Here is a 15,912-nt window from a genome sequence, read left to right on the forward strand (position 1 = left end):
GGTATCCCATTGGCCTCCAACCTAAATGTTTATTGGGTGTATTTTCATATGTAGTACATCTGTGTGTATGTATGCATGTGTGTACATGATCTTTTAACATTCAAATTAACAAATTCTTCTAACCTTTGCATTTTTCTTCTTTTTGGCAAAATTAAATCAAAGTTTTTAATGGCAAAAAATTACTATTACAAATTGTATTCTTGTAAAATTTATTTATTTGTTTATTTCTGGTTTTTATTTCGTTTTATAGTTTCAAGCAGGTATCGTTTTTACAGCTCATTCTATTATAAGGTACTTTGATTTTGTTTTTTCCATTAAATTTTTATTGTTTCTTTCCTTGTGAAAGTTTTATGTTACAAAAAAGAAAATATATTACTTGTATATAATTGCAAGAATTTACACAATTTTTTTACATGCATATATATTTAATACATATCTTTCTATGTAGGTATCACTATAAAAAAGCCTTAAATAAAAAAGACACATGTAATAAAAAATATTAGATGAAAATATTTTAGTGATCCCACTTTACATACATACATGCGAATAATTAATATTAAGATGTTTTTCTGAGATGCCCCCATTCTGAAATTCAAGGCCAAATCTTTAAAACATGTGGTATTTAATAGCTTGTTTAGAGCAGCCTAGAAGGCATTTTTATGAACTAAGAAATGGCTTCTTCTATAAAATTTAAAATTAGTCAAATGCTGCTTTGTAATTAAAGATGATGATATGCAAAGACATATGTTTTTTTTGTATTAATGTTTCTACTGAAGATTGAAAAGTGTTTAAAATAAATATTTTGAGCTATGCATATGTACATACTTCTAGCAAGAAGCCATGTCGGCTAGAGGAAAGAAAACTAATGTTATTTCGTGACATGAGCAGGCCTGGTGAGCTACAAAATGTTGACGTTTCTTCTAGACGGTCATCCGGCACGCATAAAGAATTATTAGAACGGTCTTGGAACAGAAACAGAAAAGATATTAAGAACTGAGGCAAGGGCGTAGCCAGGATCTAATAAAAGGGGGGAAAACGAAATATACTTGTTAATTTTTTCAGCAAACTTTTGGATTATTTCCTCCAGAATCATCTCGCAGTTTTCTATGGACGCTGTTGTGCTTCTGAGCCAGATTTTTACTCTTCGAAATGTACTAAATGATCGCTCCACTGTAGCTGTTGTGCATGGAAAATCACTCAAAATGGAAATACACGTATATATCGCTGGTAGAAACTCGCTTTATTCTTTAAATAGATCTACAACTTCATTGNCACTGTAGCTGTTGTGCATGGAAAATCACTCAAAATGGAAATACACGTATCTATCGCTGGTAGAAACTCGCTTTATTCTTTAAATAGATCTACAACTTCATTGTCCTTCAAAACTTCTTCAGACAAGTTCTTTTTATTCCATAAATTGTACCAAAGAATGAGTTCACTACCCATACCGGGATCATAGATCTGGTGAAAATGCTGCGCGTTATTTTGCACCTTTTCACTGGAACATTTAATCGAATACAATGGGTGCAATCCAGATTCTAGACAGACAAATGCAAAATTCGCGCGCAAATATAAATTCTTACGACTGCTGCCCCTTTCGCGATCAGAAAAAAAAGCATTTCTTTGTCTGTACTAATATATNCAGATTCTAGACAGACAAATGCAAAATTCGCGCGCAAATATAAATTCTTAGGACTGCTGCCCCTTTCGCGATCAGAAAAAAAAGCATTTCTTTGTCTGTACTAATATAAATATATTAAGCTATTTTTTCTGTTCGCAAAGCTCGAGAGCGGTTGTGCCAATTTTTTTGAAACCTCCCATATATGAAATCAATCGCATACTCATGGAGAAATATTTGAATTATTGAAAAAGGTAATGTGGGACCTCCCATACTAACCGATTTTTCATATTGCATATCTCTGGAAGTATTCACCAAAGGAAGGAAAGTCAACCCGAAAGGTCCTCGTAGAAAGATAAATGCGGACAGGATAAATGTCATGTCTGACAGTCAGACAGCATCAAGGCTTGTGGACATCTGAAAGTCTCTATTGATTTTTTAATTAAGCACGCATATCAGGATAAGAGTAGTCCTTTGGTTGGTACCGGTACATGAGGGTTTTGATGGCAACAAATAAGTTGACGTTCATGCAGAACGTGGGATACAACGGAGCTGAGCTACTAGGCTAATGGGTGGATTCTCAAGCTGCCGCGGAATGGCGAAGGGATAAGGCAATCGAGAAACTTATAACTCCCCCTAAGTCCGGAAGGATTGAGCACCTCCAACAGCTACCTGACTGGGCTGCTGGCTTTGTGGCTGGAATATATTATGCGATGCCCCACGAATCATAGGTCTCAGACTGTTATATTTTGGGGGACCCATTATCGTCTCCGTCTAGAATCTAAGACACGACACCCTCTAAAACGTTTAATTTTACAAGTGCTCCAAGGTTGGAGATAACTTTTATAGGGTCAGCACAATAGATCTATACACCTACATAAATATATAGATCGAATTTATTCGCTCAACTAAGTTTATAATAAAAAAACTGTTTCTTTTACAGATCATTTTTCTGAAATAGGCATTTTCTGTGGCCAAAGGTCCAATTTTCAATTTTTGATTTCAAAATTTTTAACAGGCGGACTTTATTCTAGATACTCCAATTATTATGAATTTATGACCGCAAGATACCCTGGTCCCCTATCTGACAACCTTAATTGTATGGTTTCGGTTTTAGTTTGTGCTAGACATTTACATTACACAGAACTGCGGGTCAACGCGGATGTGTTTTACGTATATAAAAAGTTTTAAGGGGTGTTTGCAGCCCTCAAGAAAAAACGAAAAATTCATATAAAATAACGCACAAGAAACGGAAGAGAAATTTTCATCTATCAAAACTTCTTAAATCAGTTTGCAGCTCTCAGCGAAAGATGCTAGAATATTTATGTATTTCTTCAGGAAAATTTGCAGCAAAAGCGAAGTACTTTTTCAACCAACGGAAATAATGAAAAGTATTTCTTGTGATTTTTCTTGAGATATGCAAACAGCCCTTTAAGTGTGATTATTTTAGCAATGGGAAAGGCATACTGATGAAACAATATTCAACGTGTGGATGGGCCGGAAGTCCACTTTTTTAACCGGAACATACATGCTTTTACCACAGATTCGGAGTATGCGGACAAAATAGGTAACTTTTATCAGAAACGTTTCTCTGGAATGGACATCCGGTCGAAACCGGAAGTCGATAATTCGACCAAAAGATAGAGCATCCCCGACTTGGTACTTCGTATTTTTCCTTCATTTTAGAAGGGGTGGTCAGGTGGCCTGGGACACGCGGTATATGGGAGGGGGCGTGGTTGTGGGCCGATTTCGCTGATTTTCAAACCAATGTCTTTTAAGATTCTCAAAAGCATGTCTACGATATTTTAAGCGCCTATCTGCATTGATTGATTTTTGGCCGGAGAAAATGCTTATTTCAGCCATAGTGCAGCGAATGAATTACTCGATACAAAAATCAGCCGCTTTGCCGGTCGTTCGTTGTTTCTCTTCAAATTTTTAGTTTGAAGATTAATTTACGCTTCATATCTAAACAATTAAATTCCGAAACATTAATAATTAAAAGCGTTTCTGATATTTTATTCAAAATTATGCTTATTATCATTCACAAACTCGCGATCAGTGTCACTTTCCAACACTCGATTAGTTTGACACCACTTGTAGCAGAAATAAAAATTGCTAGTGCAACACAAGCAAGTTGAAATATACTTCCGAAATCGATTTGCGTTCTTTCAGTTGTAGTCATACCATGATATTTGAATTTCTGAAACAGATTTCCGAAAAGTGTCTCAATTTGACAGCAAATTGCGTGGACAAGTTGGAAATTTTGCCACGTCTGACACGCTCTTAACTAAATTTGTAAAATATTTAAATAATTAAATCAATGGCTAAAACATTTTTTTTTGTAATTTTTTTACATTCTTGTACAGTTTTTGGTACACACAAAAGGGGTAATTGGCAACCGTGGTCGGAATCAACTTCATCTCGCAAATTGGGTATACATATGTACATATTTTTTCGGTATGTCCGTATTTATGCATGGGAGTATGTATTTAAGTGTTTCCTTTATTATTTAGCCAAAAGGAAATATTTCTCGTTAAATGAGTTTTAAGAGAGAAAATAAGAAACTTTACTTAGCGCTTAAGGATAATTAGGTTTTCTTTCCTCTTCGACGAGGTACGTACGTCGCCGCTAAAGACTTATCACGCTTATTCAAATAGTGTATACCAGGTTTCAGTTTGATTTTCTATGTTTTCTATGTACATACAAATTCTTATTTGAATTAGCATGAGGAACCTCTGGCGATTCTTAGCTTTCAACGCTCTGTGCAGCAATCCATATTGCTTTATTACATTAGCTCGTTTGTCTTCGTAGATTTTGGCTTCAGTAATAATAATATATTTTGCTTTTATTTATGAACGAATGTGTGTATGTATGTGTTAGATCATAATCATGGTCGCTTTAATAATATTTACATAATTCATGTCTGCTCGAATTTGAACACCGGTATTAAACAGCATAAATTTTATAATAGAAATGTGTGAATATTTTTCTTACTGAGTGTCGACCGAGTTTTTGATAATTATTTATCATAAAATTCAGATTCGTTCATTTGTTTTTTTTTTTAATACTCCCAATGAAGATAAGGTTGTCTTTTATTATTTTTATTTTATGTATGTATGTATGTATACATATATTTTCATTTGCATGTTTTCTAACGATAGTTTTACATATTCATTCACTTATAATTACAAGAATATTACGTAATAAATAATGCCGTCAAAATCACACCTTCTTTGTTTTTAAATATGTTCATAATAAATCCTTTTTGTTACTCATTTACTTTGCTCTATATATGTGTGTATGTATCATTTTGCAATTTTGTAGTATTAAATGCATCTTTATCTGTCATCACCACCACCATCATCACTAACATCGACATCGTCATTGTCAATATTACATCTATGATCACTATGATATACATAAATCACCAGATATCATCGCTATCGTCTTCATCTTCGTCTTAATCTTCATCTTTCTCTTCATAGTCAGAGTCATTTTCTCATATGTAGCTTAAAAAATATACCTTAAACATATTCTAAACATATTTATATGCATTTTTGCTTTGTTTTCTTGTTTGTGTGCTTTCTACTTCGTTTGAAATCAAAAGGTTCCCGTTGAGCTGCTCTTGATCGACGCCAAAGCTATGTGAGCGCTGATAGGTGCCCATCTGCGAAACGTGATAATAACTAGGGATCCTGTAGAAGACCCGCAATCTTGCTAAGGACTCTGTGTCATCGTTCGTTCGGTGTGTGAGTCTCCACCCTCTCTCTCATCATTCTGCCGTACGTTTTTTCATTTCCCAGCTAACCAAGCGACTTAGGATCGCGGCGCTGCCGTGGAAGCAGCTCTATGCAGGGGTTACTGTAAATATACAAATTTAGTAAGCATAGTCTGGAAAACGGTAGTGGGGGTTTAAGGACGTATGACGGGTAATGAGCAAAAATTAGTGGCAAACGTGAAGACAATATAGTACATTCGATGATATTTTTTCTGTTTTTGTGTGATTGTAAAGGTCTGGGAATACGAGAACTTGCAGGTTAAATGAATAACAAATTTTTGTATGTGTTAAAAGTAAGAAAACGTGTTTTAAATGAAAATATTTAGTTTGTTTGTCTAATGCACAATACCAGAGGAAAATCAGCAGAACTGCGTTTCAAAGCAAAATGGCGTTAACTAGCTCAGGTTAAAAACTGTCTAAAAGCACTGCATTGTTTTTAGTCCTTCACACTTACATCGCCAAGTTGTGAGCGCTTTACGTTGGCTTTCGTGGAGCCATTTCAGTTCACCTGCATCTCTTCGCCTTCCTCTTCAAGAATGACCGATTCACCAGGCCAAACAATGGGGCGTCCCTAGGTTTTCAAGTTATCAAACTTTAAAGTAAGCCGTTTTGTTTTTATATGAATAATATCTTATCTCAAAACTATGTAGCTATAGACGTGAATTTTTCAGCTGGTAATGGTGGCTAGATTATGGTTAATTTTTTCTCTTATATTGGCTTATATGTAGGTATTAAATCAGGCCAAGTGAGAGTAAGCCGAATAATTTAACTCCGTCTTTGAATTTAAGACTAGGCTAAAAGGATATTTACATTTGTACATACTAGCACATCGCTTCCAAAATGCGAAAGACTAAGTGATTAAAAAATGTCCAAAGTTTTGTTAAGGCACGTTGGCGATTACTAAAATAGTTTTGGCGGAAGGTTTTTTGGATTTTCTTTGTACATATGAAGGTATGTATAGAGATGCATTTACTGCACTAGATGTCTATAATATTGCTATATGCACACTACATACATATGTATTGAAGTGTTGTTCGATATTTCACTAGCTTAAGTAAGAGCATAATTCATATGTTACCGGCCAAACCCGATATTAGGACAAACTAGTTTTGACTAGGCAAAACTAGATCAGGCGCCACAATATTTTTGAGCAGAACACCTTTCTGCGTAGGCGGGCATAGGCCACGCTTAAAAAACAATAACCCTCATTAGTCCAACTCCAGCTACGCATTCCACAATATTGCGTATGTATTGTATGCGTCCAACTTGATTTCGCGTTGGACGGATGTATCAGATTTAGATAGAACTACTAATTTCGCCCAAGAAAAACTAGTTTGTCCTAAGATCGGGTTTGGCCGGTAACAGATACATAACTACATATGTATGTATATATGCTCTTCACCTTAATGTATTTATGGTTAGTAGCTATTTTACATTGCGATTAGCCATTTTGATTTGAAGGTACATGCAAATATTTTTATTAATAAAATATGATTCTAATTTAGGAAAACGTGTGTGTATTAAATGTTTTTGAAGTGTACCTATACAAGTTCATATAAATGTATTTTTGATACTTAGACGTAACTGGGAATAATAATTATAAAAGGCGTAACTCAGAGTTTGATTTTGACTGGAGGTGGCCCAGTGTAATTTAAAAATATGTAATTCGATTTATTCTTCCAGAAAGCCATAGAGAAAGTGTAAGCGCAAAATATTATTATTATTATTAAACTGGATAACGCCCATTTATGTGTATTCCAAATACGAGATGTGCCTCTCTTATATAAGTATTATGCCTAGTCAGCTCTTTTATCAGATCAGATCAGTATTTACGTATACACATGTGTACTTATACATATATGCATATCTTTATTTATATAGGTACATATGAGGATGACATTTACTACGAGTACGTATTGCATTCTATTATTTTTTAGTAAAAATATTTTGTATGGGTATTTAGAAAGTATTTATTTATGTACATAAGATAAAATATTTAAATTTGTTTTTATGTATGTTAACTCAGATCAACAGTAATAAGCTTGCAAATGCTCCAAGCGGAAACTCAGATTGTCAGATTTTTTGTCGGCCTCTTATGAAATCTGTAAAATATTACATCAGCATCCTCATGAAGGAATATATCTGTGGACATTTGATAAAACCATTTCTATCGAGCGAGATCATTTTCTCTGTTAAGCAGTAGTTCCTTGAATGATATTTTTATATTTAATCATTAATTGTAGTTCAAGATTGAATACCAAATAAAAAAATGAAAAACTGAATATGCAAGTTTCGTTTTACTCTAATTTCCAACCTACAGAAATGGTTTTGCCAAAAGTCCACAGATATGTTTGCATTTGGGCGATTCATAAGGTCTCCTACTTAGTCATAATGTCATTCATTTTATAAAAAAAATNCTATCGAGCGAGATCATTTTCTCTGTTAAGCAGTAGTTCCTTGAATGATACTTTTATATTTAATCATTAATTGTAGTTCAAGATTGAATACTAAATAAAAAAATGAAAAACTGAATATGCAAGTTTCGTTTTACTCTAATTTCCAACCTACAGAAATGGTTTTGCCAAAAGTCCACAGATATGTTTCATTTTATAAAAAAAAATATATATTTGGCATTCACTCTTTTGCTAAGCCTTTAGACAAATAATGCAGCGACCTGTACCGTCGCCTCCGAACGACCAATAAATTTTATGAGAAGCATTATCAAGCCTGCCGTTAAATAGGTGGTAGGCGTTGTTCATGCCCGATTTTTCCCATTTCCAATACCATCCGTCGTTGACTGAAAAGAAATACACGTACCATGTTTCGTTAATTTATATAAATTTTTACTCGAGTCATCGTGTGCCCAGGCGGACTGACGGGCAGACAGACACGGGTTAATCGATTTATCTTTTCATTTTGAGCATTTTGTTATATACTATATATGTACGGTGACCATCCGTTCTGTTTTTTGCAGGACCGTACTGTTTTTCAAAGGTCGGTCCTGCGTAGTTTTCCAAACCTGAAAATGTACTGCTTTTTTCCAAGTGTCCTGCATTTGTCCCGCATTTTATCCGTTATTTTAAAATTATCGGACAATGGATGGATTTTTTCAAAAAAGTGTTTCTTGGTACTTTTCGTAGCTTTTCTTCAATATCTCATGAAAAAATCTCCCAATCAACGTAAGCGACTTACATCTCGAAGGGTATTGATGTGCCTCTTACCAAAATATATAACTTGTGGCGACTTCAATGAAAATTATTAGTGCTACAGGCGACCATTTGCATTTTGTCGTCAAAGTCGAAAAAAGTGAGATTTTCAATCAGATACGAAGTTTTATTTGATTATTTTTTTCATTAGTTTAAAAATTCGATAAAGAAGATATATCATTACAGTAAATTTTGAGCCAAAGATAATGAAAATCGGATTAGAAATGTAAATGCAATGAAGTGCAATCTGCACAAATTATATATCTTTGTAAGGGCACATAAATACCTTTGTAACTCGTCGTTTAAGTCGATTTATGACGTCGATTTTTGACAAATAACTGCGAAAGGTACAAAAAACAAAAAAAAGGGTATTGTGTTCGCTTTGAACGACTCAAAATTTGCGTAAAAAATAATCTTTTACTATACTTTTATAAATATTCATGTAAAAAAAGATTAATATCGATGAAGGAAACGTGATTCGTTTTTAAAGTTTAAAATGTATTAAGAATTTTGAATCATAAATACTCTTTTGATATTTTTATACTACGTAAATATTTGTAGGCATATTTTTAAAAATTCTCCTTCATTTTGAATCCATATTTATGGTCACCGTATATATATGTATGTTTATGTCTATATCGATTTCTTTAGGCTGTTACAAACAATCGTTTTGTGAACGAAGTTATAATACTTTTGTGGGTATAAAAAACAATAAAAACTAAACAAATTAAATGTTTTGCATTAAAACCAGCAAGTTTGAGTGAAACCCGGCACATTTCAAGGCTAGACCGGGCTAACGGAACAAACAGTCTAACCCTGATCAAAAAATGAAATTAGGCTGCACGGACACAATTTATTTTGTGATTAAAGTCTTATTTCATTCACAAAATGAATTTAGACTTCCGGTGAAATAAGAAGGCGGCCTTAATGCACGCGGTCTTATTTCCGCTCACCCACAACCACAGAGAGTCCGACTACCTTTCTCTCAACTATTTAAGAACAAAGTTGGATATAACAATTGGGTAACAGACTGTAGAATAACAGAAGTAATGTTTCGCTTTTATAGCGTGAAAACAAGCAACATTTTCTACCGCTCTCAGGGCTGAATTTCTAGCATTGCTTGGGGCAATATCACAGTGCAGCGCAGCTAATTTCAAGTTAAAACTCGACCATAGTGAAAAATGCATTACTACATAGATTGCGACTAAATAATATACTCTCGCTGTTCCTTTAATCACTGAAAGTCTAAGTACTACGATTTCGGCAAACAATTTTTCCAGTTGTACGATCTATGGATATTATACCTCCATAATCTAGTTGATCAGCCAAGCAAGCCTAACCTGTTCTAAAATATGTACATTAGACTGCATCACCAAAAAAAAGTTGCGTTTTTTCCGCCGGGATTACAAAATTTATTAATTTTAAAAAATATTTCGGAAAAATATTAAGATTTAAGTGAGCTGGACTGCTTTCAAAATACCTCCAAAAATGGAGTTTTTATGAATAAAAATAGTTTCTTAAAGAACTTTTTGAAAAAAGTCCCCTCAGATGACAAAACAGATTAAGCTTAAAAAATCTGCATGAAAATATTTAAAAATCTTTTCAACGGAATCGTAAGAAGGAGATTTTTGATGCTGTTTTTTTACTTTTTTCCAAAGATTGATTTACGAAAAACTTGAATAACTGTCCCAAAACTATTCTGATTTAGTCTTATGGGATCTCAATAGAAAGTTATTTTCATACTGTTTTTATTTCTGTCCAAACAAAAAATCATTCAAGTCCCAATTTTTTTTTTCAAATACCAGCACATCTTAATTCAACTTTGAATGACGTTGGTTCATCCTACCTTTCTCTTTCAACCTTTGAATGAGTTTATTAGCAAAGAAATAGAAAGGGTGAGAAAATACCTTTCCACCGACACCTCATAAGTCTAAATCAGAAGAGTTTAGGCTCAGTTATTCAAGTTTTTCTTATAGCAGTCTTTGAAAGAAGTTAAAAAACAGCATCAAAAATGTCATCATTACGATTCCGCTCAATNTCCAAACAAAAAATCATTCAAGTCCCAATTTTTTTTTTCAAATACCAGCACATCTTAATTCAACTTTGAATGACGTTGGTTCATCCTACCTTTCTCTTTCAACCTTTGAATGAGTTTATTAGCAAAGAAATAGAAAGGGTGAGAAAATACCTTTCCACCGACACCTCATAAGTCTAAATCAGAAGAGTTTAGGCTCAGTTATTCAAGTTTTTCTTATAGCAGTCTTTGAAAGAAGTTAAAAAACAGCATCAAAAATCTCATCATTACGATTCCGCTCAATTTTTTTTAAATATTTTTAAAATATATTTGTGCAAATTTTTTAAGCTTAAGCTCATTTAAGGGGATTTCAAAAAAAAAATTTAAGAAACTATTTTTATTCATAAAAAACTCCATTTTTGGAGGTATTTTGAAATTGGTCTAGCTCACTTAAATCTTAATATTTTAGTGGACGTCTTAAAATATAATAGATTTTATAATTCCAATGGAAAAATAGTACCGATTTTTTTTTGTATGGGGAGTGATGCAGTCTAATGCACATATGTACGTCTGTGTAGCTTATTGTGGCTTATTACTGCTTTTCATGAGTTATATTTTCGTAAAGTTTGCACCAATGCATTTTCCTTGGTAGAATTCATGTTTGGCTAATTATTTACAGTTAATTATACTTGTAAGGGGAGTTTGCAAGCAAAAAAACAAAGAATCGCTTAAATATCATTCACATCATGCATAAATGTATATATTGAAAATTAGTTACATATTTAATTGCTGTAAGCATAAATATCAAATGCGAATCGGTGGCAAGGGAAATGTTTGAATGTTTCTAAAGGTACACAGGACATACCCATAAACTACGTTGAGCGATTCAATGCCAAACGACTAAGTCGGTGAAATGGTCTAAACGAGTGTGAGCTTTACGATATTTTTTTTTTTTTTTTTAATTAATTGTATCAGATTACATTTTTTATACTTTTTTAATTTTTTTGTATTATGTAATTATAGCGTTTATTTATGTACATAGTATGTATGTAATAAGAAAGTTGTATTTGACTGCTTGTAGTGTTATGTATTTGCGTAGGTTTTATGTAATGTTTGTACAGTATCCCATACGTGTGGTTTTTGAGTAAGTGGTAGCAGTTTTTTAATTATCATTTTCTGTTTCTTGCTCGAGCGTGGAGAACGAGTACTAAATGTGTGGACACAGGCAATTAAGCAATTGGAAAAGGTAAGTACAATGTTCATAATTAGGTGGATAGAATTATGTAAAGTGTTATATTTAAATAAAGTCTTAAAATAGAATATTTTCTATCAACAATTGCATTAAACGAATTTTATAAATTTTTGCTTGTCTTTGCAATGTGTCGAGGGCTAAGCTACATTTGGAATACTTTTGAATAGGATGTGAACCGATTTTTAGGCCTGATTTTAAGGTAAGTAAGGTCCATAAGGCTAGGCGAATAGAATTCAAAAATATTTGTAATGCATATAAATATATGTATGTACGTGTATCTATGGTAATTTTTTAGTTTTTGAAGAACTTGAAGAAGAAACGTTAGATTAATGGATGTTTTGAAATTTTTTTAGACATTTTTTTATTAATTTTCAATTTGGCTACGTGTGATTAGATTCGTGTTTTTTGTGTTGCTTTTGTTTTATTTTTTTTTTAGTACGGATGCGTGTGTTCGCTACAGTTTGAGTGAGTCAAGTGATACAATTGATGAGCGCCTAGATAGACCTAAATTAGTGGGACAACTGACCAGTGATGTTGTTCCAAAGAGTTTGTACCAGCCGATAACGATATTCGATAAATTTAAATCATCGAGCATTATTTGAGCCACACCCATAAAAACTTTCTTCTCGATGCGTCCATAATCACCCCAAACAGTCACCTGAAAACAGAATACAGAAAATTATACATACATATGAATCAGGGTTGTTGCGAATATTCGCATTCGCAACCGCGGAGCTTCCGCATTAAATTTAACATTCGCATTCGCAATAATAAATGCGGAGCTTTTGCGAATGCGAATATTGTGCAAGTGCTCCGATAAAACGTGTATATGGCAAACAAAATTTTGTAAAAAAAATAAATATTCTTATCCGATTCGGCTGATAGCCACGACTTTGAAAACAGAATTTTGTTCAAAAATAATATATTTTTTTTCCATATCCACCTATAAGCACAAATTTTTCAAACCAGTCGCAGAAGAAAGTATTAAAAATGTATTTTTAAAAAATAAAATTGGAAAACGCTGATGAAGTTGCAAATTCCCCAAATTCTGAAACAGCCAAAGGAATGAGAATGAAGAATTCTTTTTAAAAAAGGTTTAGAAAAACCTGACATACGATNCTATAAGCACAAATTTTTCAAACCAGTCGCAGAAGAAAGTATTAAAAATGTATTTTTAAAAAATAAAATTGGAAAACGCTGATGAAGTTGCAAATTCCCCAAATTCTGAAACAGCCAAAGGAATGAGAATGAAGAATTCTTTTTAAAAAAGGTTTAGAAAAACCTGACATACGATCTCGCCATTATGCTAGATTTCAATTGTTTCTCATAAATACTTGACATCCGCATTCGCATCCGCATTCACGGATGTTAGCCGTTAGATATTTNTCTCGCCATTATGCTAGATTTCAATTGTTTCTCATAAATACTTGACATCCTCATTCGCATCCGCATTCACGGATGTTACCCGTTAGATATTTGCATCGGCATTCGCATCCGCGGATGTTTAAAATTCCACATTCGCAACATCCCTAATATGAACATACCACTTTGTTAAAGGTTTTGTAAACATGATAAAAATGGGCAACTGGCTTGATGAACTTAAAAATAAATTTTTAGCAAAAAACACTGAATTTTATCGGGCTCGATCGTGTATTTAATATCGACTTCTATATTGCTAGTACATTCAAAGTAAATTCCTCAACTTCAGAGTGCTTCCAAATGTAGCAAAGAGAGATCCGATAAGAGAATGTACCCAAAATGGCAATTTGACTCTTAAAAATTCAGGAACGGTTTACCTGATTTTCATTTAGGGGATTCTTTGGACGTGCTCTTTTAATTTTTTTCTGGCGCTATTTTGCAGGACTTTTTTTTTTCTTTTTTAGTAACTCTAGAACTACTGAAAAGCTACTCAGAACAGTTTTAATTTTAATTTTTACGAACATTACACTTTTTTGAAGAACAAATTTTCGGCGTAATTTTGCAGAATTTTTTTTCCTTTTCAGGAACTCTTGAACATTTGAAAAGCTACACAGAACAATTTTAATTTCTATTTTTTAAAGCTAAACTTTTTCTAATTTTTCGACGTAATTTTGTAGTTAGTTTTTTGCTTTTCATGAACTCTGGAACTATGGAAAAGCTATTCAAAACAGTTTTAATTTTAGTTTTTTAAAACATTAATATTTTCGGGTTTTTGAAAAAATGTTCTTTTATGTGGGCGATTTCACCGTCACGGGTTGGACATTTGTACAGAAAATTTTTCTTTCTTGCTTAAATTTATGTATAAAGTACTCAACAATTCTACATTTTGATAAAGCTACACCTAACTGACAGTTATATGAGTTATTACAAAATACGAAGCTACTTTTATAAGGAAAAAATCTGATTTATTTCTTCTGTCATGGGTGGGACAAAAAAAGGAACCTGCTTTCTGGAGCAGATATATTTACGGAAACTCTGCGAATTTATATCACTTTTCTGTGTGAACTTGATGTCTTATAATAAAATTAAGAACCAGGAACACAAACAAAGCAAAAACTACAAAAAATATGGATTTATTAAAAAAAAAATCCGAAATTCCTCTGTCACGGGTGGGACNTCTGGAGCAGATATATTTACGGAAACTCTGCGAATTTATATCACTTTTCTATGTGAACTTGATTCTTATAATAAAATTAAGAACCAGGAACACAAACAAAGCAAAAACTACAAAAAATATGGATTTATTGAAAAAAAAATCCGAAATTCCTCTGTCACGGGTGGGATAATATTTGTCACGGGTAGGACACGTACGAATTTTTATATGAAAGGGAGCTTTTAGTATGGTCTATATATAAAGTTTAGTTATTAACAAATATAAGAAGCCAAGTAGGGGTTAAATTCCTTCACGTTTTATGTTAGGATGGGGCCTTTTATATAGAAGAAAATGCTTAGCACCGTCAGCCAAAAAAATTATTAAAAATTTACGCGATCTCCTAGCGTCTTGAAATGTTCACTTTTTCCTACTTTAAATTTAATACGCTATAAAACTGCATATATAGAATTTTTCTAAAAACTATGAACAAAATAATTAAATTTTTGGGTGTAACTGTTAAATTTTTTTGNAAATGTTCACTTTTTCCTACTTTAAATTTAATACGCTATAAAACTGCATATATAGAATTTTTCTAAAAACTATGAACAAAAAAATTTTTGGGTGTAACTGTTAAATTTTTTTTAAATTTATAATTTTTGTACGAAGTTTTAAATGTGGATTGCTTATGTGGTTCTGGTTATGTAATGTGCTAGAACTATGAACATTAAATAAACAAAAGAAAAATCCAAAACTGGTCAAAATGTCACTTAACTTAAAGAGCTGGCCACAAGGGTATATAGGTAATGGGCGAGTCCGCTTCGGTAATTAAATATAACAACTTTTAGCTTTTTTTGTCGCGGGTGGGACAAGACCAATGCTGCTTAATAATAACTCATAATATAGATAGAGCAGTCATATAATTTAATATATAACACAATTTTATTAAAAGCAGTTGAGTTCTAAATACTATATATTTTTCTTACCAAACATTTGAATTATGAATCGCAAATTATTTGACAAGTGCATTCAACACAACCTACTTTAAACTAAATCAAAAAATTTACTTAGAACTTGATTTCAAAACGTAAAAAAGGTAATAAAAATGCATTTAGTGCTTTAAGTTGTTATTTTTTGGTTGATTCAAGATTTTTACAAATGTTTTATCTACACGTTTGTTAGTTTTATAGAGAAAAATTTTTTTGCACTGAGGTCCACTTTCCCATGGAACTTCCCATGTATAATTTTGCAGAACATTTTTTCCCCAACTTTAGTTTTCATTTTTCGAAGGTTACATTTTTTGGATTTAAAAAAAGGAAAATGTCAAAATTTTTCGACAGAATTCAATTTTTTTTTTTTTTGGTTTGCAGTTTTATAACCCATTCAATATACGTAAGTATAATAAAACGGATGCTTGAAATAGCTCAAAAATTGGGATTGAGATTTTTTCGTCTGACGGTGCTGAACATTTCTTC

The 15,912-nt window shown here is 32.7% G+C and overlaps 1 protein-coding gene across 7 annotated transcripts in view; it reads right to left on the minus strand.

Moving 5' to 3' along the window:
- Positions 1-5,210: 5,210 nt before the first annotated feature.
- The window catches only part of LOC108361698 (uncharacterized), a 78,874-nt gene continuing 68,172 nt past the window's right edge, over positions 5,211-15,912 (minus strand). For 5 of the 7 annotated variants that reach the window (XM_017614399.1, XM_017614398.1, XM_017614395.1 and 2 more), the window contains 2 exons: positions 11,482-12,526; positions 5,211-5,479 (listed from right to left, as the gene is read on the minus strand). In XM_017614399.1, the coding sequence (XP_017469888.1) occupies positions 12,323-12,526 (204 nt within the window). In that variant the 3' untranslated portion in view covers positions 5,211-5,479; positions 11,482-12,322. The remainder of the gene's footprint in view (positions 5,480-11,481; positions 12,527-15,912) is intronic. The other 2 variants (XM_017614394.1, XM_017614397.1) reach the window with 2 other exon arrangements.

This window comes from Rhagoletis zephyria, unplaced genomic scaffold, assembly GCF_001687245.7.
Source record: "Rhagoletis zephyria isolate East Lansing unplaced genomic scaffold, Rhagoletis_zephyria_1.1 Rzeph_scaffold_00818, whole genome shotgun sequence".
NCBI classification, from domain to species: Eukaryota; Metazoa; Arthropoda; class Insecta; order Diptera; family Tephritidae; genus Rhagoletis; species Rhagoletis zephyria.